At 39.7% G+C, this 26,558-nt stretch overlaps 1 protein-coding gene across 1 annotated transcript in view; it reads left to right on the forward strand.

The window, feature by feature from the left end:
- SAMSN1 (SAM domain, SH3 domain and nuclear localization signals 1) overlaps nucleotides 1–26,558 on the forward strand; it is a 35,589-nt gene that overhangs the window by 989 nt on the left and 8,042 nt on the right. The window contains exons 2-7 of the mRNA XM_010009858.1: nucleotides 16,708–16,779; nucleotides 17,316–17,471; nucleotides 19,903–20,023; nucleotides 21,445–21,596; nucleotides 23,851–24,057; nucleotides 25,048–25,198. Coding sequence (XP_010008160.1) covers nucleotides 16,708–16,779; nucleotides 17,316–17,471; nucleotides 19,903–20,023; nucleotides 21,445–21,596; nucleotides 23,851–24,057; nucleotides 25,048–25,198 — 859 coding nt within the window. The remainder of the gene's footprint in view (nucleotides 1–16,707; nucleotides 16,780–17,315; nucleotides 17,472–19,902; nucleotides 20,024–21,444; nucleotides 21,597–23,850; nucleotides 24,058–25,047; nucleotides 25,199–26,558) is intronic.

The raw sequence follows: 26,558 nt of genomic DNA on the forward strand, positions 1-26,558 counted from the left end.
TCTGTTTTTATACAGCATCAGCTTCTGTGTATTGTACTTGCAGTTTTAGACTATGACTCTTAAAAGTTAAAATGCGTATTTTTTCATGGATTTGAAACAATCTTGAATCCATTTTTGCACAGATTTTTTTTTAGCATTTCACTGGTTGGCATGGTATGTATTTTCTTCTGTTCAATCATCATGCTGCTTTTTAATGGCAAGGAAGAACAATAATTAATATCTAATTACACTACAGGGTAAGCAAGAAATGACCAGGAGAGACTGTGCATTAGCTTTGTTTTCCTGTCTGTTTAATATTTTCAAAAGCCAGTTTTGGTCACTCTCTTCTTCCAGAGTAAGATATTCCTTAACTGTCTGATTTTCATTTCTTAGATTTTTTTTTCTACACGGTTAGTTTTTAATTCATGAATGCACTCCATGCTTTGCCATTGTGGCTTCTCAAATATATATATATATGTAAATATATGAATATATCATGTCATGGATTTGATTCACCGTATGTGTAAAGCAGAGATAAAAAGAGTAACCGCTTGACTGTCAAACCCACTGACTTTGTTGTGCTGGCTTTATCTTACTGTAACTGTTTACAAAAAATGGAAAGGCATTGGTGGAGTGGCTCAGGATGTCTTTCTGGCTCAGCAACGTGCTTCGAAACGATTCACCTACAGCAGTCCCACTTTTGCAAAAATTTCATAAACTTTCCATGAGACTGCTCTTGCTGAATGTGCTATTCACAAAAAGGGCATGTGAAGAGACAGCCCCACGTTGCACAGAACAGAAATCTTAGCTTGGTGTAGCATGTTTCGAAACATGTGGAAGCAACTCAAGTACTTAAGTTGCTTAATACAGAATTGGGTAACATGGGGCACAGGTCCTTACCTCCTAGCAGAAGTTACAGGATTTCACAAGTGACTTCCCTAGATCACTTCCTGGCTGCCCCTGCTCTGCACAGGTACCTCCTCACACCTGCAATGCAGGATGCCATTATCACTGTGGAGGTCTTGGGCTACCTCACCTTGCTTTTAGGCACCTTAAATGTCTCAGTGTCTCCAACACATCCACACAGGGCCAACACATGACCTGCAGGAGAGTTATATAGTCTGGAGTGTTAAGTGAAAATCAGTTTTTCAATTTTGGACCCTCAAAGAGAACACCAGAAAGATCCTTTTAAGCACCTGAATCTTAACCACAGTGACCAGTTGTCTTTATCAGAATTGTATGAACTTCTGTGCATTAATTCAACCATTTCACCAAGATTTTCTTTTTAATCCTTTTGGGTTTATTACTTTCTAATGTGAAGAATATCAGCATCCAGTTATGCCTTTTGATAAAGATGAAGGAGTACAATGAAAGGCTGGTGTTAAAACACTTTTTGAGGCAATTTGCTCTCCCTGTATAAAGCCTCTAGCAATGGTAGGCAAATCAATGACCAATGCAGGAATAATACAGATTTTCAGTATCTAACTGCCACTTCTCTATGTGCAATGCATTTATTTTACTTTATTTATTACTGTGGTGCTTAAGGGACTTGTTCAGATGCATTCGGTGCTACCCAGACAAAAAGTAGCATCTTATGACTCTTGGTGTCTGCTATGAAAATGTTGATACTATGCCATGAAATGGTAGGGTTGCTGCATAGCAGGATTCCTGTAGTGCTGCAGTCACGCTAATAACTTCTTTGCATATCTGGCAGCTTTTGTGTATGCAAAGATACACATATAACTACTGAATACATTGTATGTAAACTATAGAAATAAACATTCATTGTTAGGAAAAGAAAAAAAGGAAGGATTCTCATCCTTTGCCAATGTTTATTGTTGTAGCTGCATGTACTGCCATGGAATTCTACATTTATACCTTGTACATCACCTGAGGACCCAGGTGGCTGAACTATAAAGGAAAAGTCTTAAGGCTTAAGAATACCATGCTGAATATTGAAGAAAATCAGCCAATTGATGGGCTAACTTCTCTATTTCAAGCCTATCAAATCTAATCTACCTGTCTATCCAGGACCTTAAATGACTTTCTATTACAACAGACCCTGTGCACCTTCCATCAGGGCATCTTCCAAGAGGCAGCTCTCTCTCAGTGCTTCCTTTCAGTCCGCAGCTGCCCTCCTTTTTTTCTGTCAGACTAGACATGACTTGTTCTATATGGTGTAGTTGTTCTGAGCTGCAGTGTTATTTGCGGGCAGGTGAGGTCAAGCAAACTAGGTCTTGCACCTGGCCCTGAGTTTTGTGGTCATGCTGATGGCTGGAGTCAGCTCACTGCAGGGAGAGCATGTGTCTTGTGCACTGCTGGTGTTTTAGTTGCAGAGCAGGAAAATACTAGAGCAAGTGGGGGGAAGGATGCTTTTGCTAGATGTGTTTCAGCAATGAGTTTGTGCAGTCTGTCCCACCGCTCCTTAGGAGAGCTGGGGAGGAGGAGAATAGTTGACTCAGAGGATGAAAGAAAGACCCCTAAAATCAGCTGGAGTTTAGCCTCTTTGGCCCTCATCAGATAAGTTAGATAAGTGTATGTGGGAGTGACATAAAGCAGATTTACAAAGATGGTAAAAAAAAAATCCAAGAAATTATTCAGTATCTAGTCTTCTCTTCCGTGTATGCTTCAAGCAGCACCATATCCCAGCACCATACAAATAAAACACCGTTAAAGCATTTCATAGCTACTCTCCACTCCATTCTGTTTTACACATTGGACCAGGTGCAAATGAGAATGGAAAGTGCAAATAATCTGTAAAACATCAGCACATTGTCTTGTCCGCTTCACAGGAGGTAAAGTGTTGGGCAGTCTATTCCTTTCCCTCTCTCTCAAATTCGTACAGACACAGCAAACTTGAGAACTGCTTGATGATTCTTGGCTTTACTTCAAGCTGAAGCAAAGACAACTTCGTGCCATTTTTTCTGGCTTGGCTGAAGGAAGTCTTGTGTCATTATTCTACATGACAGCTGATCTATGTTTATGCTAAAGGTTTGAGACGTTTTTGTTTCCTTATTCTGCGTCCAAATGTGCTTGGTGCTTGAAAATCATCTTACTTCTGGTGTCTAAGACAATTCAGGGTCAATGCCTGTGCGTTTTGTTTAGGCAAAAATATGTCCAAGCTTCTAATTAAATCAATATTCTCTTACTTAGGTGATAAACTATTATTTCTTTTCAGGGTTATGAGGACACAGTGGTAAATCCAATAAGAGGAAATATTTTAATGTGCCACTTTGTTCCCTAGTACTATTTCATACCAATCATTTTCCTTTTCATAAGCTTTAAATGAAACCCTGCCTCCATGGAAATCAATGCACATTTTTTGCCAAAGACTTGACACCAGGATTTCCCTTTTTTATATATTCTTCACAAAAGGCCTGATCCTGATTCTGAAAACACTTAAATGAATTAATTAGCTGTGACCCCACTGACTTCAGTGGGATTTGTCATCTGAGTAAAGTTTATTGCTTGCCTAATTTTTTGGAACCCATAGTGAAGACATATGTTGTAAGCAAGTTTTTTGGTGCTGCTTTTTTCTTAAAGAGTGGCTTGTGACTCTCCAATGGGGAACACTTCTTAAAGAAAAGAAAATAGAAAATAGGTAAAGCAAACCTAAACACCAAAAAAAAAAATCAAGACATAATTAGATCTTCTGTAGGACAAGATCTGCAGTGAAGAGATTGCTCAGTGTTAATGGTATTAACTAGGATTTATCTTTGAGTGGGGAAAGCTGAGGGTTTTAATTTTATGTAAAAGGTAAAGACTGGTAGAGTTTTGAAAATAGCAAGTTTTATATTCTTTTCTTTCCCACTGAAATCTTGAGCGCATAAGAAATGAACCACTGCTAAAATCACAGATGCTAATTTTCACAACTGTGACTGAAGTGGTGTTCGTTTCCATTTGCATTTCATTCTAACAATGATGAGAGGTGATGAGTTGATGATAAGCTGTTTTCACCGTACTGCCCGCTGTGCAAATTTATGCTTATAGGCAAAGATGACACATAGTTCTGTCATTAAAGGTCTTTACTGCATTGCCTCTTGAAGAAAGTCGTTTGTCAAAATCCATTTGAACTCTGTTAAATAAACAAAAATGGACGACAACATCTAGAAAGTAGTTTTAAGAACCTGGTTTTTAGTTGAAATACCTGTGGGCCTTTATCAGGGAGGGTTCATAGAAAGAAAAAAATGATATTTGTAATAACCATGTATGTGTAGATGGGGAAAAAGAGGATTGCAGGTGACATTTCAGAAGGTGTTTCCTGTCTCCCCCAGGCTTCATAAAAAGCTAGAAACTAGAACAAGGTTAGAGTTAACCTTGGGTTACTTTCCTTGTGAGAGCGGAAGGCTCTACAATCCTGTTACTGTTCCTCTTACCTCTGGTATTTCTTTTTTTTTCTTCATTTGTATTTTTGTCTCGCTGCTTGATCATCAGCCAGATTTTTATTTTTATATTTAAAAACAGTTTTAGGAAGTTGTTTGTGTCTTAACATATATGTTATCAGATTGCTTGTAGTAAGGTCTTGAAATATGAGGAATTTTGTTTTCTCATCAGAAAGTAAGGGTCCAGAGTCTGTGTGGGGAAAGAACAGCCATTTCTCTCCTACCCCTTTCCAGGAGGCTTATTAAGATGACCAGACTTCACATTTTGATGCTTATAGCAACACACAGGCTCACTGAGGGCTCACTCAACTCTTCACTAACTTCTGTGCCAAAGGAGTAAAACAGCTGTGACCTGGTCCAGTCCTGGCCGATTTTGTGTGTTCCCTTGATTACAGCCCATTTCAAATTTTCACCAACTTTGTGCATAATTAAGGTAATTTCTTATTTTTTCCCTGTCTTCACTAGGCTTAAGTTCTTAATAGCAGAACATTTAAAAACAAGTGAGAGCAAATTTCCGGAAGAGAATATTCTCCCATTAATATTCATTTTTCTTAGAGTAACAAATCTGCTTTGGTTCTATGCTTGTTTTCCTAAGCAAGCAAGAGCACTTGAAGAAGTAAGACTGTGTACCACTTTATCCAGCCATTTTAGAAACTGGACTATCAACCGCATACTTTATAACTGTGCTCTCTGATAAATACTGTAGCACAATTACAAAGGTGAAATAAATCAGAATTAATATCCTTCTAGTTCTTTAGTTAGTTTCATAGACCGGTTGACTTACTTAAATATTGTGTCTCTAGGAAATCAAAAGTACCCCAAATTAAACATTGGTCACAATATCTGTCATTGCTGGAAAAAAAGCAGTAACTATGTATGGGCAGAAAAGGCAGAGGATGCAGCCTACAGTTTTCTGTAAGTGTCAACACTCTTCTAGTAATCTGTGTCATAGCATAAATCCAGACTGATGTTGTTGTAAAGCCATCACTGGCAACCTTATATAAGCAATTTGTGGGTGGCTACAAACACTTCAGCCAGAAGAATCATCCCCTTGACGTGTGGGCAGAAACCCCTGGCAATACCCACTCCAGAAAAGGAAAAAAATTAAGTCTTCTGGGCCTCTGTAATCACAATATCCTTTAACCTTTATCTTCTGAAAGCTTGCAACAGAGACAGCAGAGTTGCTTCAGTTGTTAGAAACAGTTATACCCTCTTCCACAAATTAGCAATGTCAGTGTTTTTGCTAGACATTTTGCTGCTTGGCACCAGGCTACAGATTATATATGCTCTGAATATTTAGCAAGTCATATGTCCTTTGAGCCATCCTAATGAAAAACTTTGTTTGGCGCATCAGATGAAGGTGTGTTGTACATGTGTTGATATTCCACAGGAAGATGAATAGAAAAAACCTATGGGTTTTCCAAGTGAAATCTACCCTATGTAACTGTTCGCTCTCACCTTTCTAGCTTTTTTTATCTTATTCCACCTACAGTACATGCAAGAGCATGTTCTTAATTTTTTAATTCTTCCCAAACTTGAGGCTGAAATTCCATGCTAGAAAAAAAAAACCTAGAGATTTTTAACTGCTTCAGGGAAGCTGCTTCTTTGACTGTACTGTACTGCCACTTTTTTCTATACCTCTTCAGTTTATTCCATGGACGCACAGAAAGCTGGGTAGCAAGTTCATCTGTACACAGTCTTCAGGCTGCTTAATTGCTAGTCATTACATCTACTGGCATCTTCCTGGTAAGCTGAATGTCAACAGCAAAGGGTCTGTCACCTCTAACCATCACCCAGCACTAAGGCTGGCAAACTTCCTCTGGGAAGATCTAGTGATCCACCTACTATTTTGCACCAGTATGGCTTCTGGATGGGGTTTTAGTCCCTTTCCTACTCTTTTATGTCTTCATCTCATTTACCATCTTCCCAAGAAAAAACAAGTAACCTCACATTCCTGTACTTGATTTCCATTGGATGCTGAATGGTTACTTCCTTAAGAACTATAGGAAATTCCTCTACTTGGTCATGCTGACCTCATTCAAAAGGTGTGGTAGGTTTGCTGTTCTTTCAGGTGTGTTGAAAGGCAAGTGATGAAAGGCAAGTGAGACATAAAGCTGCTGGAATACTTGAGTACTTGGCATTAGGTTTTTCTGCAGTGTTTCTCTTGGCTTTTTCAGGGAGAAGTACTAGAGAAGTGCTATTCAGCCAGAAAACACAGAAAAGCTATGGTGCAGTTTCATGCCTTCCCTCTACCATTATGTTTGAGATAGAGATGGAGCTTTGTCACTGACAGCCTGTAGCTCTGAGATAAAGAAGTCAGCTTCACTTAGCAACAGCACAGCCAAAAGCAGATGTGTGAAGATGAGATGACAAAGTGGCCAAGACAGCTGAAAGAGCTCACGCAGCTTGACTCTCTGCTGCCTTCACCTGTGCAAAGTGGATCCTGAGCTTTACTACTCACGAGCTGCTTTCATTTGCCTGTTTTTTTCTTATAGTGCTGCCTGTCTGCCTCCTTTTTTAAGATCAGATATTAAGTCCAAAAAACCACTTCACAGAGCTGGAAGGGGATGTGGGTCACTGATGGATGAGCAGCTCAGAGCCTGTGTAGAGGGTGTATGTAATGACTGATGATGGTAGAGCAGGCATTCAGCTCTAGTCAGAAGTACAATGCTCTTCTGATATTGTCTATTGGGATGTTACCATGATTTTATTCCTGTCTCTATAACAGAGCTTATATTTGCTTGATTAATGTCTCTTGGTAATTGTAGTAAAATGTTTGAAAACTATGTGTTTGAGATTTTAGTTACTATCTGAAGGAATGGGAAGTGGCAACATGTTCCTACACATTCATGAAAGTTTAAAACCTTGAAGCTGGAACAATCCCCTTGGTAGTGAAAGGTCTGATTTGAATAGCATTTGGAGTATGGCCTTGAATTTGGGATTCAAAGAACACCTAAAGCCCTCACTGCTGTCTGTGCCTCAACCATACTTGATTTTCATGGAGATTGTGGGAGTGAGAGGCGGGTAAAAAGCTCAGTCTCAATTTTGCCATGCGTCAGAATGAAAACACAGTTCAAGTATCTGGTACGATTGTTTTTCATGAGACTAAACTGTAGTTTTCCACTGAGCTCTGATCACAATAACCCCATGCCACAGAGATAATCAAATGGAAAGAGGGGAATTGATATGCCCATACTAGACTAGTATCATTTGCTGTGCCTAGCACTCCCAGTGAGCTGTTGATTATATTAATTCATTTCTGGTATAAAAGTGACCTGAACAGAATCAGGATGCTATTTTGTCTTCATACCAGTAGATTTTTTTTTCTAGGGTTACAGTTATAGAACTTATGCTACAAAGAAAATGCAGAATCTAACACATCATAATTTCTTCACTAGGAAGCATTGTACACAGTGCTAAATCACACGGAAACCCTGAGCTGGGAACATCCTTTCAGCTTCCATACTGGTCCAAAACAAAAAGCTTATTGAACTTATTTTATAAGTCCAGATTTCCAAGGAGCATATTTTAGGTTTTCAGGCATATGTTGTGCAAGCATGTCCAGTTTTTTTTAAACCTGTGAGGCTGCAATGAAGTGCCAGTGTGCTTTCTTCAACTTGACAATAAGGATAATTTTGGCCCATGGATGGCAATAAGACAACACTGCAACTCAGCCTTCTGACAAAGGAGGGTACATGACGGGGAAAAAATAGTGACGCTGCTCAGGATTTTAAAGGACTCAAAAGTTAACCCACTGTAATGAGTATAGTCTTTTTTTTCCCCCCAATATAAAAATAATGTTAAAAAATTGACATATTTATTTGATGAAACATGAAAATTCACAGTGACTGATGACAGATACTGCACTGAATTTTGCTTCTCTACTGTAGTGCATCTCCATTAAGGCAATTTCAGCTAATCTCACTATGGATTCATTAATCAAGTGTAGTCAGGATGTCTGAAGGGAGATAATGAGGGGGGAAAAATTGGCCTATTGTTTGGATCTTATTCTTCAGCTAGTTAGTTTGTTTACCGTGTTCTGTAATATTCTGTATCCCAATAAATAAGTTCCAGTCACAATTAGTTATCATAACAGATGACTAACACGTCTTTATTTACTTACAAGTTGGAAATTATTCTATAAATAGATCAATTATCTTTGTGTTTTCTTTACATTGCAAGCCCATACAGATTTCCAGCCTGCAGTATCAGTTAACAGTGAAATGGAAACAAGGTGGGTCAATAGCATTTTAAAATTTTCCCCCTTTTAGCTAAAGGTGCAGCATCCATGGAAACAAAGACCCTAATCCTACGTCTTTTTCTCTAAGCACTAACCTAAATGCATACTGCAGTACTAGCAGGCTCTTAGTGCCTTCCAAAATTTCTCCTCTAAAAAGCCTAAGAAAAGATGTGTTCATTTTTTACTCATGTTTTCCTCATTTAGGATTACACACGATATATCTGCCCCACATAAAGATGTCACCGTATTACTTTAAAAAAAAAAAAAGTTGAGGTTCCAAGAACCCAGTGGGTTGGAGTCTGCTGAAGATGGGAATGTTTATAAGCTCCATGATATTAACTGCAGCACTCAACCTCAGGTGACATAAAGCATGCAAAAAAGAACTTTCTGTCAGTTTTATTATTTCTAAAAAGGTTCCCCTTGAAAGAGAAGAGTGACCTTGCTCTGCTGAGCTGACATATGCCACTGAATTAATGGCTGAGCTTTGCTGTAGGGAAGCTTGCAGAAACATTACAACTCCAGTGGCTGAGTTTGCTGTGAACATTAATCAGGGGAACCAACATGATGTATCAAACACTCATTTAAAAGTAATAAAAACTCACTCTTTTTCTCTCCCCCTCCCCCTAGTTTCTTAGAATTAGCTTATTGTTGGTCATTACCTGTTGTCAAGGATAAGACTGCAGGACGGCAGTAAAACTTGTATGAGGGTTTACTAAAGTTTGCTTACTCTTCAGAAAAACCAAAGGAGACTTTGGATGGTCATGATTAACCATGACTTCAAGGTTATTTTTCAATCTTGTTTCCCTCTGGAAGGTCATTTGAAGGAACACCTTCCACTGAAAATGTACCTCTCCCTAGCAAGGAATCAAGAAGCTGCCTTTCATTCTTGGTGACTCCCTAGGAGCAGGACCAGCTCCCATGTCACACATGAATGAAGCGTAAGATAGGCAAGGACACTTTTGCTGCCACTGAAATAACCACTGTAAATGATCTTGTATGGCTGTGTTACAATGGTTGAGTCCCACAGGCTCTGATCAAAAACACTGTCACACCAGGGAGGTATATTTTCTGCCTACCCTGTGCTGCAATAAGCAGGCAAGTGTGCTGCAGTTGGCAGCTGTGGCCACTTCCCAGGCTTGCCGAAAGGAACAGGAAAGCCCTCAGGCGTGCTCTGTGTCCCCGTGCTATTCTGTGCGCAGTCTATGTATAGCATGATGAGGCGGTAGACTCCTTATCACCACTTCTGCTCTTGCATGGAAGCATTCATGGTAATCACATTCCCACCTCTGCTGGGGAAGTACACCAGCTGCCCCATTCCGTGTCTGCATGGGTTCCCTTGAAAAACTGAGCCCTTTGGGGCTACTTACTTCTCAGCTCGTCTTTGGGCATATATATATGTATTTGTTTTCACTTAAAGCCTGCAAACACACATGGAAGTAATTTCTCAAGAAATCCAGCTGAACCCTGAAAGGTCAGGACCTAGATAATGCACAGCATTAATAAAATTATGCTGTATAAGTAATCAGGGAAATTACTTAAACTGAAACAAGGCGATTCTTTTTTAAAATATGAGAATTCACCCGTGAATGCATGGTTTGGAGAGGAAAAAGTTTCAGGAGAGGAAAGATGTTGGTATTTAAGGGATTAAAGATCAAAAGCCTGCAATGTTTACTTGGTGTTTAACCAGTCTACTGAGTCACTACTCCCCTTTACTGCAGTTACAGTTCTGTGGAGGGTGGATTTCCAGGCTTGCCCCTCAATGTTTCTGCCCATGTGGGTTTCTGCCCATGTGTAAGTGAAGGGTAAAAAAGATACCAGGGAGGTAGAAGTGCAGATCATGCCAAGTCCTTAACTGTCATGTTCATAGCTCCTCTGAGTTTGTCACACATCCTTAACCTTGTTTTAAAGTCATTTTCTTTTCATGGTTTTGTGTGCCACTGAAAGTCACTTTTAATTAAATGTCACATAAATAATAAAGTCTTAATTACATAATTACTGCAGATACCTGCATGCACACTCCCAGAATTGGACAGACTACCAGAAGAGCACTTGGAGTGATTTTTCTCAGTGGGAACTGAGAGTGCTCTGCAGCAACTGGGCAGGAACTGGTGCTCAAAATTCAGAGTCAATGTGCATTTAAAGAAAGAGGAGTCGGCTTCTTCCCCCCTTGCAAATTTTGCACTACTCCATTGTAAAAAACTTTCTTAATGTTAACATCTACGTGTCTTAAACTGATTCTTTATTTAGTTCCTCACAAACTTGTTTAATCAGCACAGCGCATTTGTTGCATTTTTGCTCAGACTTCCTACGTGGCTTGCCTCTTCCTGAAGAAGACTTACAGACCTTGCAAACCATCTCACCCTCATTTAACTTACGAACGGTAGCTTCCCGCTTGCGGTCAGCTGCATCGGTGCGTGCCCTGTGCGAGGTGCTCTTTGAAAGCAGTCGAGAACTGAGCTTCTAGTGGAAACTCTGACGTGCGGGCTGGGTTATCAGGAACTGCGTGCTTCCTGTCAGCATTGCTTCTGGTTTGAGAGACCAAGCCTGGTACCAGGTAGAGGTACTGATATAACAGCTGCTTAGTGTTTACTTTGGAGAGTGAAGTTTGTTGACCTGGAGGAGTGCTGAGTACGATTAACTCATTTTGCACAGCTTTTCTTTTCCAGCCATTTTCCATCATTAAAATTAAGATGCTTGCTCTGAGGCTTCATGGTGGCAGTTTTGTTCAAAGACCACTTTGCTCCCCTCTCTCCCCACCTCCATGTAGTTACTGAATAGCAGACCATGATAACAACCAGTCTTTTATAGAGTCATTTTTAAGCCAGTTAAAAATGCCATTTCAGTAGATTGCCCTATTTGAGTTAGCAAGAACAAGCTGTATCTCTTTTATTGCTTTTGACTGGCAAAGTACAAGGTTTAGGCCATGTTTCGTGTGGGCTATAAAATTATATTAATACCTTGGTTAGTGGTCAGAAGTTCTATATGTATAACTAATGTGTAAATAGGAAAAAAATCCTTGAGGTACAGAGGTCATGACGTCTTCTGGTTTTTGGCTGTTTTATTAATCTTTGGAGAGTTAGTGTGCAAATTCTCATTCACACTAGTGAGAATCTAGAGTGCAAATTCTCATTCTTTATACAGAAGTAGGGGGGCTTTGTTGTTTATGTTTTTTCATGGATCATCCCAAAACTAAAAATTACTATCTTGCTTTCTGGGAAAGTAGGAGACAATTTCTTTGATTATTCATGCAGCATAAGCTACCAGACTCCCAATATTCATCCCTACTTTGGTAGCTCTTTACATCATTCTCAGAATAGCCTCCTCTGTCTGAAGGGAGTAGAAGCATCAGAGAATAGAAGAAATGAATCAAATCTTGAGCTCCACTTATCTCCATTGATCAAAGCAGCAAGCACAGACTGTCCTCCTGGGAGCTGCTGTGGCTTCTTCTGAGGAGAGAGGGAAAAATAAAAGTGTCTGTGGCAGGCAAGGAAATCAGGCAACATGCTGAGCTCCCTTTTTTCTACTCCCAGTGACCACATTTACCTCTATAAAGCTTATGTGGTCTGGGTAGTCAAAGGATGAATGGAAGCTAAAAATGAGAATGCGTGGAGGAATTTGAAGAGGTTAACTTGTGCAACAGGGTCAGTACAAAGCCATTGCATCATGCTGGACTTAAAAACTGTTTTGAATAGGACTTGAAGTAAAACATAATGGGCCAGAATTTCTCACAGCAGGGAACCAAATCTCTGAGCAGGAAAATATGAGATGAAAATCACCCATAATGATTATTTAGCAAGCTAACTGCTGTCAGCTTTAGCTCAACGTTTGTCTTTAGACATGGAGAAGCTCTGACTAGTTTATCATAGGAACTAACTGACTTCTTCTATGGTACGCCCTACAAAGAAGGAGGTTTTATAAGAGAAAGATAAGGATTGCAGAACCTCTTCTTGTTGTTTTTCTATTTGTATACCATACCATTTTGGGGGGAAAATGATAGACTATTTACAGACAAACCAGATCACCAACTGCAGACTGTCCAAATTAAAATAAACAGCAATTACATAGCACTTACCCCTTGAAAATGATCATGGATACATTGAAAAAGTTCATGGATTTTGGAGAATTGAAGATATAGGAAAAGATGGAAGAAGGATATAAACAATGCTGGAAAATATCTATGGTATTTTCTATTATGCTAATTTGGTACACCGCAGGGGAAGAGATCAAAGTTATTGCATTGATTTGTAGTAATTATTTGATCAGTCCTTGTGTGGGAAAATAAAAGTGTTTCTCCCCTGGCCATGCTTCCATTATATTTTACTGAGCAAATTTGTATTTGTTTAACATATCCATTGGTAGCTCTTGCATGAATGCAGCCAGAAAAATCACTTAACTTTATAGGACACTGAATCCCGGTATCAAAAGTCAATAGCATATTTTCTCTTAGTAGCTTTGCATTTACTTTAAAAGCTTCCCTTCACCTGGAAATAAGGCCTGACCGTATCTTCACAAAGTAGGTGTTCCCTGACACTAATGCAGTGACTGACACTACTGAAAGTAATAGTCCTGTTCGCTTTGCAGCCCAAAGCTCCTAAATCTGCTTTTTGTTATCAGTATAATGGGGTTGAATACATTTTTAAAAGGTGGTAGCTATTGATTACTTAATGGAAAAAGTTAGTATAGAGAACTGCTGAAGCAGCCCTATTTAGTGCTCTCCAGTGCAACAAGACCATTATCTAGAATAGTGGAAATCATCCTGTAACCCTTATTAATATTTAATAGGGATGAAGCAACAGTGAAGTACACTACAAAATAGCCCAAGGCTTTTGCACATGTAGGATATAAGGTTGTTTCAAGGGTCAAAAAAGAATAACTGATTTCCCTGTGCTCAAGCTGTTTATAGGTAAGACCAACAATAAACAATGTTTTTCCTCTTGTTCCTTTTAAAGTGTTTGCAGCATATCTGCAGTTTAATATACAGCTATTCCTAATAGACATCTTGAAGTGATTGAATGCAACAGAAAGGTCAGTGTATGTTTAGAGATCACTGTGTGAGACTGTTTTATACTTTCCTAATATTGCTGTGAATCCCAGCCTCCCTCTTTCTGTCCCTCCTGCTCCATGCTGCAGGGCACATTTGGCTGAGTTGACAAGCCAGTGAAAGGTGTTAATCCTGTCTAATAGAACCATAATCCTTGGGGCTGTGTTTTTATATCATCCTATTGAGCTAACCCCTTGTCACAGGATATTGTTCATCTACTTAATAGCAAAGTTCTTTATGGGAATTTTAGATAAAATAAAGTTCACAATCCAAATAGTCCTTTTCAATTTCACAAGGTAAAAACAAACAAATAAACCACAATGTTTAGCCAACAGAGATTTGCTGAGAGATTACAATCAATTAAGAGGAGAGCTGTGTGATTTTTTCTTTTCTTCCCCCCCCTCTCAATTCCCCTCAGCGGATAGTAAATGTCATTTTACTTGTTCAAAAATATTCACAAATCTGGGACAGCTTCTTCAAATATCTTTGTCTAGAAATATTTTTCAGGTTAGATATGCCCAAAAATGCAGTAAAAAAAAAAAAAAAAAATTTCTTTTTCTCTTCAACTGCCATGCTTAGAACATGGACCCTAAATTCCATCTTTCCTATTCCATCTGGCTGCGCTCAAACCTCTCCCACTGCTTTGTCCACACTAAGATTATTTTCCTTTTTTGCAGGGGGAGCTGGTTAATAAGTAAGTGTGAGAAAACAAGGAAATGAGACAGCAAGGAGCTTTTATTTTCGTTTGTTCCAGAGGTTGATGGTTTTCTTCTTCTCAAATGGCAAATTTAAGACAAAGTCTTTTCTCTTGGTTTCCCATAGCTTTTCTTTGTCTTTTTTTTTTTTTCCCTCTCTGCAAACACCTTTTAGTTTAAAAGTGACTGTGTGTAAGAGATAAAGGCACTAATATGGATAGAAACCCTATGATTTATAGGCAGGGACAGAATAACACGGGGTCTTTCCTGGCTGGAAATACCCAGGAGAGGTATGTGTGTGCTCTGCGTAGCTGGTATCATGTTGATGAACTTCTTCTTAAGATCATTGTTGCGAAGCCTGAATGCCACCTTGCCACCCTGTGCGGCAGCAGGAGCCTGACATTCACTGATGAGCCCCACAGAGAACTAACTGCTGCCAGGAAAGGAGAGCGTAAGGAGCTTGGTAGCTGTGGGCAGAACAGGTACAGGGCTACACCAGCACTCAGAAACTTGCCAGCAGCTGAAATCATTACTTAGATTTTGGTTTAAGCAGGTCTTTGGTTTTCCAGCAGCATTACTGCAGCAGCACTACTAACCCTGCCACCTGGGTAGGGAACGGGAGGATGGGTGCAGCAAGGGCCGTGTTCCCTGCAGTGCTTGGTGTTTGGGCAGTTCTGCTCCTCTTACCATCACCAAGAGAGTTCGCCTTAGCTTCTCCGGAGGCAGGTTCATGCCAGCATTAAGTGTGTCTTTAATGCAAAGGCAGGCAATGGGACTGGCTATTAAACCAGTCCTTTTCTCTTCGTCTTTTATTGCTTAAAAGGATGATCTATCTCTGTTGCATCTGAACCTCATGGAAATTCTTGCCTGGTGGGGAAGATTGGAAAGCTGTAATGGTAGAGCAGAGCCAGGAGCTTTCAGGGCCTTTTGAGGCTTGTGATATGCCCAGTTGGAGAGTGAAAGGAGGTAGCTGGAGGTGCCATGGGGAGGGGGCACAATGGGTGTTTGAGGAAACTGGAGGGGAGATGAAAAGATGGCTCGCATGGCTGCAGCAGAGCAGGAAGAAAGCAATAGAGCAAGGAACTGATTTGGCTGAAATCATGTGGGCAAGACAAATAGATGAATAAATACAGGAAAACCTGTAGTCAAGTAGTCTGAAATCACTTATTAAATCATTCAGGATTTATTTATTTTGTGCTTTGCTAATTAGTTCAGTGGGTTTTTTTTTCTTCAGAGGGGATTTTGAATACTCAGAGATATACTGTGATGATATTACATACTATATAATAGTAAACTCTACTCAAGAACTCTCATACTGCATTAGTAGAATTTCATTTAGTATGGAAGAGTGAAAAACTTTAAAAAAAAAGGGAGTTGTTCTGGATTTAGCTTAAAGTATTGACGAAGATATAAAAATAAGCTCTTAAAGACACTGTAGAGTGGATAAATGTCCAAATTTTGGATGTTATCAGGACCACACTTAAAGGGACTTATGCCTCAATGCCAATTTTATGCAGTTTACCATCCTGGTCAGTGCAGTGTCAGACAATTCTGCCTGGGCGTGTCTGGCAGGTATTTCTGGTGATCTTTCTCGCAAAGATCTGCTGTGCCACTTCCCTCCTTTCCGTATCACTTATCTATGTGCAGACAAGTTAAAAATTAGTAGGAGTTAAAAGCAATCCATTCAGTCTCTTAATGCACAGCCAGGGTGGTGCGGCCTTTCTTATGTTAAGCAAAGCTGTGACACAGGGAAAAATTGTACCTATTTATGTTTAAAAATCAGTTTTTTGAGTTGGAGGACTGGGAAGGAGAACATGAGCCTTGCCTGATTATTCTGTTACTTACTTGCTCCACAATGTATGCACTTTGGATAAATGTATTCATAATCCTCAGCAGTCCCTGCTGATTCCTGTTGGTAGAGAACCATAAACACCCTCCCCAGCTGCGAAAGTAAACTGTATAAATTGCCACAATTTAAACCACCATTACCAGCTCTATAGCTTGTATAATATTCATGGAAACACCTTTTTTTCTAAGCTTATAAATAACTGTTTTACCTAGAAGTAGCTCATAGATATCTGTGTGTCAGTAATGTGAAACTGATGCAGAACTCAGTTGTACCCATCATCTAATTAGTTTTAGAAGCAGCATAGTTTCTCTTATTCTTTTTATTGCTTCTGGCTGTACAGTCACTTTTTTTTCCCCTATAGTCACCTCCTAGTTTGTTTCTAGCTGGATGTAGCCATCCATGGTCCACTGACCTGGGAGGAATTTTCAGCACAAACAGATGACTTGAGAGCTGTATTTATGTCTAGTTAACAGAACAAAACACCATCCATGAGTCAAGGTTTGTCTTCTCTTTTTTCACAGCGCACAAGCAGCTTTGGAAGCTTTGACCGTTTCAGGCATCACTCGATATCAAAGACAGACGATTCTGCTGAGGTCTGTATAAAACATAGTTTTATTTCCTTCAGTTCTCTTTTCCACAACAGTTATGCAAAAACATTGGGAAACTATTGTGTGAATTTTACACTGGTGAGAACTTTGCTTGTGTACCTGGATCTGTCTGGGTGATCGAGTCCTTGCTAAAACGAACACAAGAATCACACCTAAAATTTAGTACTTTGATGTAAAGATTACAAACAATTTCTCAAAAAGACAAAAGTGCACTTCAAGTTGGTGCATGCCCAAAGTAACTGGTACATGTATGCAACCCACAGATGTGCCATTTTTGTTTTCAAGATGCTGGCAAAAATCCTCTCAACTGTTATTTGGATTAAGGACAACAACCAATGGGAAACACATTTTCTAGAGTAAAATATATTTTCTTTCTGTCATTCACACCTGTTTAGGCACATTGATTCCCCAGGAATATGGCTATGACTAACTTTTGTCAATATTTCCCTGTAATTCCTATTCCATTACACTGAATTTCATTTTCATGATGAGTTGTTGCTTACTTTTTCATTTCAAATCAGATATCTGAGCTGGAGACTATAAGTGATGTTGGAGAAGGAGTACAAGCTAAAGCAACAAATAATGGAGGAAGTTTGGGTAAGAAGATGAGAGCCATTTCCCTTACCATGAAGAAAAAGATGGGTAAAAAGTACACCAAGGCACTCTCTGAGGAGATGGTAAATACAGCTTAAGAATCTTGTATTTGATGCTAATACGTATGAAGTAAAAATGTTATGTGCATTTTTTCCTATTCACGTTTCAATTGTCATTAGTTATGACAATCCATAAAAACATAGTAACACATCCTGAATTAAAACGTCTTTTGGTATGTTCTCTGTCTTTCATGTGCATGCTAAAGTATGCACATGCACTGAGAAAACTGGGACTATTCAGCCTGGAGAAGAGAAGCCGTGTGGAGACCTCAGAGCATCATTTCAGTATCTGAAGGGGGCCTATAACGATACCAGAGAGGGGCTCTTCATCAGGGACTGTAGTGATAGGACAAGGGGTAATGGGCTTAAAACCTAAACGGGAAGTTCAGGTTAGATATAAGGAAGAAGTTCTTTACTGTGAGAGTGGTGAGGCACTGGAACAGGTTGTCCAAAGAAGTGGCAAATGCTCCATCCCTCGCAGTGTTCAAGGCCAGGTTTGACAGAGCCTTGGGCGACATGGTCTAGTTTGAGGTGTTCCCTGCCCATGGCAGTGGGGTGGGAACCAGATGATCTTAAGGTCTTTTCCAACCCAAACCATTCTATGATTCTATGATTCTGTATACAATTGCAACACCACACAGTAAGGGACCGAGATAGAGTTAGGACAACATAGGAGTTTTTCGTCATTTAATTCTGCTTTTTCATCAAGGAGCATTTCTATAAGCATCACGAAAACATCTTCTAGTATAGACACAAGGGAGTACTGGACGAACCCCATCATCAATCTGATACTTGGCCTCTACAAAATGTTTCATTAGAAGAATTTATCTTTCAATACAAGAATTATTTCCAAAGTCCATTTTGTAGAGGTCAGCTAGCATCCTAGAGCATGACAACTCATATGCCTTATCGGCTTTTACCTTATCTAATCTTAGTGAACTTATCTTTATTAAACATAAAAAAAATTTTCAAACACTGCAAACCCTGTTTTCTCAATGTTATGTCAGTGAGTTCCGAATGTTAGAAAAACATAAGGAAAAAGGACTTGTCATACTTAATCATCCTAAAAAATCTAGCTAGTCTGCATCCTATCTCACACACATGTCAATATCAAATAAATTGGTAAAGTAAATAGAAACTTCACAAGTAGAAAATAGTGCTTCACAGGATACACTTGAGCAGTTTTTGGAGGTCAAAGACAAGGACTCCTAGTCCATTACTTTCCTTTTTTTGCTAAAATTTGAGAGGTTGCAATCCTTTTTTTTTTTATTATAAGAAAATTCAAAATTTCAACATTTACCTTCTGCACAGTTACATCGATTCACATGACAGAAAGTCAAGAAATTATGTGTTGGACACATATGTAGCATGATCTTCATTCCTGCAGGAGACAATGACGATCAATACCAGCCTACTGATTAATCTGTGGCTTATGCTGCTGACTGGTATAATAAACACTGTCCTTGTTGAAATCCAACAGTCTTCTATTTCAATGCTGTGCCTCATATGTACCTGTATGGGTCTCCGCTTCATACATGCACTGTCATCTTTGCTTGATTTCATCAGCCAACTGATGAACAAATAGTATTTCCACAAATCTTAATGTAACATCTCAAGTACTGCAGAATGTTTCAGTTGTATGAGGATATCACACATACTGACAACGTGATCAAATCTACTGAGAAATTCCTTCGTTTGAAATCTTATTATTATTTAATTTCATTGTTACATCATCCCTTAAGTTACCTTCAACTGAAAATACGGATCCTATTGTTTTCACTAGGCTGTGAATCTTGAGGTGTGATTTAATGTTATAAACTCAAGGGGCCAATTTCATACACCATTAGACTTTGCAAAACATGCATCTGTTAATTCTGAAATGCACTGGATTTTGAGGCCAGTCAGGCAATCTGGTGAGCATGGTGCTAGAACACACCAATGGCTTACTCTGCAAGGTGTCCGTGTGCAAGCTGTCTCCGAAACACCCTGTCTGGGGCACCAGCCTACCTGATTTTCAGAAGTTCAACATGCAACATCAGCTGGCACTTCAGCATGTGCTTTCAGACTTAAACTTTGTATTTCCTCCTCTGAGACAATCAGAAAAAACACCTTATCTGGTTACCTGTGAATTTCCTATTCACACAGAGCCTTTGTCTCTGTTGTGGTATATTGGAGTCTTCTGAGATGGGGAGTCAGTTTAGCTGTTTGAGTGGCAGTGGAATGAAGTGAGAGGGGCAAAAGGGAGGCAGGAGATTCCTCCAAGATCATAAAGAGCTAGAGATGGTGGTGGGCATCCTTAGTACCAGGCACCAACTTCTAAAATGCTTTCACTCCTAGAGTGGTTCTTAATAAAGTGTAATGATGAGTTAATCTCCAATGGTGATTTAAAAGAAAAAGCCAAATATTTATCTAAAATATATCTTTTGGTGGTGAACATATGATTTTTGTGTTAAAGAATGAAGAAGGAAAAGATGACAGCGATCCTAGTGGTGGAATACACACTGAGAAGGTCTCCCTAAAAGCCAGTGACTCTATGGAAAGTCTCTATAGTCTGAACAGTGGCCAGAGCTCATCTAGTAAGTACAAGATATCCATACTCCTTATTGAGCCACTGGGTCAATACTGTTATTGTTTAAGTCTGAGGTATCAGAGCTGGTGATTAAAAATGTAATGGTAGAGAGCTCTTCAGTCTGTCAGACAAAAGCATGATTTGATTAAATGGGTGGCAGGTAGGGTAGGTTGTCAATCTTCAGAAATAAGATGAGTGTTTTTAAGTATCAAAATATTAACTGAAGTAAAATAATAATAATAGTAACATGGATTACAGGGCATGTTGCTGGTATATATGCCATAATTTTGGGGGGGTTATCGCTGCTATGGTGCTGGCTCCCAGTCACCAGGAGCAGCCACACAAGCATCCACTCTGGGTGTAGTGGCTGTGAGTTCATCCTTTGCCCTGCAGATGTGAGGCAGACAAAGTGAGAGATCTCTGAGATGATGGGTGATGGGGGTCTGACCTGTCAGCTTCAGGTCATGATGCAGAGAGACACAGTCTGCTTCTCCACAAACCCACTGAAAACCCTCCCCCAACAAGGTCATCTCAGTCAGATGGCAGATGGATCTTTGATGAGAAATTGAGTTTGCCTCCACCTCTCTGTCCATTGCTCTGGTGTGGACATTTACTGGGCAGCAGGCCACAGCTGTCCGTGGTGACATTGCTGGGCCACCACTGCAGGCACCATACCAGCCCTAAGTGGGGACTTGAGCTGCAGTCCAGACTGTTTGCACTTAGTAGTTAATCTGGCCCTGAGATGGAGCTGTGCACTTAAGCAATCACCTCAAACAAAACCATTTTTATGATCATTTTCTGTGATGTGATTTGTGAAAATTCTATATAGGAGTTTACTTCCAACACACTGCTGCTCTTATCTAAAAACATATTTGGATGAGATATTGCAGAGCTTGCTCAAATTTGCTTGAATTACTCTGCTGATATTTTATTGCTCAACTTGGATAAAATGACAGGCAGAAATGTTGATAAGATTAAAATTTCCCTCTGCAATGCAGGTTCCTTTGATGTTTCAGCTAGCTCTGTAATGAAATAAAATAACTTCTACAGTACTTGTTTTCATTTCTCTGAATAAACAGGAGAAGTTCAGCAGAATTAATTCCCTAAATTACACTTTTAGAGTACATTTTATTAATCTGCAGAGGTGATATTTCAAAAAGTCTATAAGTAAAATGTGTAGTCTATTAGTATCATCACCAGAAAAAGGCTATTGTAGGGAAGATGTTAATGAAAGATGTCCTACCTATTTTCTTTGGTCTCTTGTAGCATGATTTTACTGAATGTATTTTTCCTGGAATGTGTCAAACCCACACAGACTACACTCTTTGCCTAATTCTGTGCTTTTGGGCACTCTCCTCTCAGCTGCTGTGCAGAATTGCATGTCTGGGCATGTGGTGCAGGAGATAACTGAGACTGATTCTCTCTAAGGTGGGGTGACCAGCTGCTCAGATGGAACAAGTAACAGGGACAGCCTCCGGTTTGATGATGAAGTCCCTTACAGTGGGCCCTTCTGCGGTCGAGCCAAAGTTCACACCGACTTCACACCAAGTCCTTATGACACCGACTCTCTGAAAATCAAGGTAAGACAACCACCAAGGTTTCTTCTTTCCCAGTGAGAATGGCAGGAGGGCATTCCTTACATGTGCAGAGTATGTTTACTAATACATTTTTAACTGTTAAGCACACATAACATTCTAAAAGCAAGACCAATCTGTTTTGCCATGCTTCTATAAAGACTTAGTTCAGACAGTGCTGTGAAGTCAGCTGCTGATAAAGGCTTTGAAGGTATAGACTCCAGATAAGTACCTCATAGTGATATCTACCTCGATACCACACCTTTTTTCAAATACATGTTGCTTCCCGTATACTAGTCTGGAGTAAGAAAAACTTGTGTCCTGGGATGTGAATTTGCCTCCCCAGCTCTTTCAGTCACAACTAGGATATTCCAAAAGCTCAGTGGCATCTATTGTCTTAAAGGGAACACTTTGCTTTTCCATTAAGCTTTTCTTTAAGCATACCTTTGAACTATGAATTTTCTCTGGCCCTGACAACATTGCGGGGATGTGCAGGCTATGTAAGTGAGAAAGGAACGTCACATGTCAGCCTAGTTGAAGATCAGTCACACTGCCCAGCCCTTTTCTCCTCCTTCCATGCACTGGTACATTCAATATCATTACTGTAATCAGACTTCTTTTCCTTCTTTGTAAACACATTCATATCCAGATAATAGTCACACTACAGCATCTTTTCTTGTCCTTCACACCCTCTTCTTTTTGTCAAAATCCTCATCTGTATCTCACTGCAGCCTTCCTTTCCTCCTCTCTGGCCTACAGTGAGCCATGGCTCTGCCAGTACTTGCAGTCTTCACTTCTTGCCCTCCACTTCCACCTACACCTAGGGCATTTATTTCAAAACAGTTTAACTGGTCATGAAATGGCAAATGTCTGCTGCTTCACACAGATTCCCTTAGTAGTCACTGGGGCAGTATATTTTAGACTTATACCCCTAATACTTAGGGTTGAAATCTCCTAAATTTATCTTACAAAATTTCAGTACCCTGAATCTGAATTCAAAGTGCATCTGCAGCTTGGCTGAGAGCCACTGCCTTCATCCTGATCTGTATCCACGTCTGAAGTTCCTGAGCCTCCATGAGTATGTAAAATAGTATGTGTGCTTATAAAGCTCATATATTATTTCTGAGCTCCATACGCTAAGAAAACCAGGCCACAGGAAAACAGCGAATTTCATACTTGGGTTTGTACCAAAACTAGGGTGACCGCTTTACTTGCAGTTTCTTGACCAAACCAGAAAAAATTTGAAAGCCTTGGAGTTGTTGACAGATATTTTTTACAAACTGAGTTTGATTTTTAACTTTGTAGCAGAGTGTCAAATGAAGTGTGTACTTGGGGATTTGTTAGATAATTCTTCAAAGACTTTCGACATTTTCGTAAGTTCTGCAAGTTCTGTCTTCCTGCCCAGAAGACAGGACTTGATTCTGAGGTCATGGAAGCAAGCTGCGTAAGTGAGCCTTTTTACTATGAGAATTACTCAGAGCAGCTGTTTTGCTGACCTGAGATCTTGGTTCCCACAGTGTGGCTGTGAACACCTTTACCAGAAAGCCCTCTTGAAGTAGCTGTGTTGTCACCCTTTTTCACACTCACATTTGTGAGTGAATGCACAAGTGTGGAGAGCTGAAGCCTTTAAACCTGCCTGTTAAGGCCCCTTGCACTGTCTCAGTTAACTGTGTTAATAATAGTGGAAAAATTTGTCATCCATTTGGGAAGGACAGACCGGAAAATATTAAGGGAGTTAAACATTCTTTACTGTGTTTGAGAAATGTAGCCAGTGGTTTTTACTGTAAAATGAGTAAGAGTCCACTTTTCACATAGCTCAGCTATCAGTTTTTGAAGACATTTGAGATGCTGGAAAATAAGATTATTGTGTAAATGATTCGGCACATACTGGAAATTAACCTTACAGTGTTCCCTTGTATTTTGCCAAAGCTATGCCCACTATCCATGGCAAAAGTTGATTGCTGATGCAACCCTAACCCTCTTCAGGGACCAAGTGGAGCACAAAAATGGTAGAGGGCCTGCTTATGCTCAACTCTCCTTCACAAAGGTTTGCAGATAAGGTCTAACTCCATTTTCTGTAATTATTTTACTGGGATTTTATAAAAGCAAAGGATCTAAATCTAGGTAATTTTTAAAAGTTACTTTGCACTGACTCGTTAAGATTCTGTGCTGTCTGTGCTGGTTTTGGTCCAGAGAGGAAAAGCTACATCTAACAAACCAGATGTGTAAGCAGTGGTGTGCTTTTTTTTTATTGTTCTAGAAAGGAGATATTATAGATATCATCTGTAAAACACCCATGGGCATATGGACAGGCATGCTGAATAATAAAGTAGGAAACTTCAAGTTCATTTACGTGGATATTATCTTGGAAGAGGAAGCTGCGCCCAGAAAGATAAAGCCGTACAGAGGAAGCAAAAAGACCAAGCCTAAAACGCTGCAGGAGCTCCTGGATTGTGTCCACCTGCAGGTCAGCCAATGTGTTTCCCAGCTGTATTTGAAATATTTCATTTCTGTGCACTTGGGTTTGGATATCATTTACAGGCAGAAGTAGAAAGGCATGTTTCAGCAGTTTTGATGTCAGCAAAGCATCTTCGTGACTGTCTTTTCTCTGATGTAAGTGGCTTTTAGAACTGCATTTTGCCACATCATTTGTTTGGGCTCAGAGACTCCACACAAAGAGGCACAGTGGTGACTTGTCAAGTCACCATAACCTGACTGAAATTGTGTGCCTAAGCACAGGAGGTGTGTTACTGCAGAAACCTCAGGGCCAGGACTGCAGTCTGACTCCAGTGGCAACATCTAGAATTTGGGTTTCTAGTTTCCTATGATCTTTAGGGAGCAATAGTCTTTTTGCACTATGCTGATGTTGCGCCTCTCTCCCTCTCTGCAACCCTAATTCTTAACTGAGTATCAAGGTTTACAGGTAACATTTTTAATACTGGTTATTATTTTGGCGCTAATGCAAACACTCCTTTCCTGGAGTTTCATACTGCATCAACACACAGCTCAAGGGGGACCATGTGTGGTGACACAAAGCGACTGAGGGCTCCCCCAGCTTCTTACCTGTGCTTATATCAAAGGGTTCCTTCTGTGCAGAGGCAGAGCACACCCTTCCTCAGAGGCACTCCTGGACCTGGTATGGGAGGCACTCAGGGGGTGACCCACAAAGGTCCAGACACTCAGCAGATTAAATAATTTCTGGCAGAGCTCTGTCCTGGTCCAATTTGCTGCTGGACTTTGCTTGACAACTCAGGCAGAGAGGCTGTGATGCTACCCCCAGATATTTCCACCTCTATCCTCTCTTGCTTTTCAGCTCTGGGTTTATGCCAAAGGTAGTCAATCAGACTGGAGAATGGAATCCATTTCAACCTGACAAAGAAGTAAAAGCGAAATTGTGCCTATTCCTCTACTAAACATAGTGCTTATTTACATGAGAGTATTTGCTTGTTTTTTGTAGGAATATGCCTCAACCCTCTTGCTAAATGGCTATGAAACTCTAGAGGACTTAAGGTATCTACAGGAGAGCCACCTGATTGAATTAAATATTTCAAACCCAGAAGACAGGGCAAGACTATTGTCAGCAATTGAAAATCTACAGGACTACGACAGTAAGTGTTGAAGCATGTGCAAGTTTTAACTGAAGAAACACATTTAAAGAAATAGTGATTCTCACACTGATCTGATAAATTATTTTTCTTTTAAATATGATACACAGAGTCAGACAGTTTTCTTTATTTGTTCAGATAGCAAACTGTGCATCTCTTCTAGATATGTGTATGATTAGTACACTAGTAACACATGAATGATCTAAAATTTCTTATTAATAGGTCCTACACTAGAGATTGGTTGCAACTATTGCTTAAGAGCAACCCTATTTATGGCTGGGGACCCAACCCCCAGAGAGGTTAAGCGACTTCTCGAAAGTCTCAAGGTTTGTGCAAGAGCAGAAAACAAAACTTCCCAAACTCTGTGCTAGTATCTTAACCAAAATAGAACTTATTTCAAATCGCTGCAGTAAAGAATTTTCTTTAATTTTTTTAAACAATATTCTGCAGAAGAATAGTTTTTTCCTTCCCACACTTAAATCCTTATCCAAATCAGTTTCTTTTGTAGGAAGGATTTAAAATATATAAAAAAACCCCCCATATACTGATAGATGGTTTGCATTCTTTTCTCAAAATGAATCTGACTCAAGTTTTTGGTAAGCTTCTGAAAACTGATCACATGGTGTGTCTGTATGTACGTGTATTGATCACCATTATATTTTCTTCACTTTTTGCTTTCATTAGGAGTGGAAAAACTAGGATATAGAATAGAAAATACTGTTCTCATGATATTTTAATGGTATTTCCAGCCTGACTTCTAATTTTAAATAATTTATGTCAAATTCCTAGAACCTACAGCTATGCATCCACTTAATAAGACACTCAGCCAAAACAGGAATTGTTTTTTTCTTCATTAATATTTGTGCATACTCACCCCTATGCTGAGCAGTCATTTCACCTAGTGCACTAGCAACTGAGAAGCATCTGAAAGAAAGAAAAGGAGAGCTGGAAAAGCAAAGTCTTCCTGGGATATTTTAATACCATTTCTTGTCAGGTTTCCACTTCTTACCTCCTCAGTAGGAGATAGCTTTCCAATTCTCCCTTCAGCACATGTACATATGGATGCATGCATATATGTGCATGCACATATATATATCTGTGTGCTTCAGTACATAAATGTCTCCAGGTTTCTAAGCATGTCTTTGGATACCTCATCCATTCAGCTTTTCCTGCAGATGTTCTCTAATCTTCCTTTTCCTGTCTTTGCTGACCTTGTTTTTACTGTATGTTTGTGCCTTTTTGGGACCCCATTTGTACATGCAGTTTTTCCTGTTCCTAGTCAGCTTCCAGGGAAAGGTGAGGTTCTTGCAAACATGTTGGAGAGACATTAAAAAAGGGGTTTTTTTCACCCACCAGGTTCAGC

Source organism: Nestor notabilis, unplaced genomic scaffold, assembly GCF_000696875.1.
Source record: "Nestor notabilis isolate BGI_N333 unplaced genomic scaffold, ASM69687v1 scaffold7002, whole genome shotgun sequence".
In the NCBI taxonomy this organism is placed as follows: domain Eukaryota; kingdom Metazoa; phylum Chordata; class Aves; order Psittaciformes; family Psittacidae; genus Nestor; species Nestor notabilis.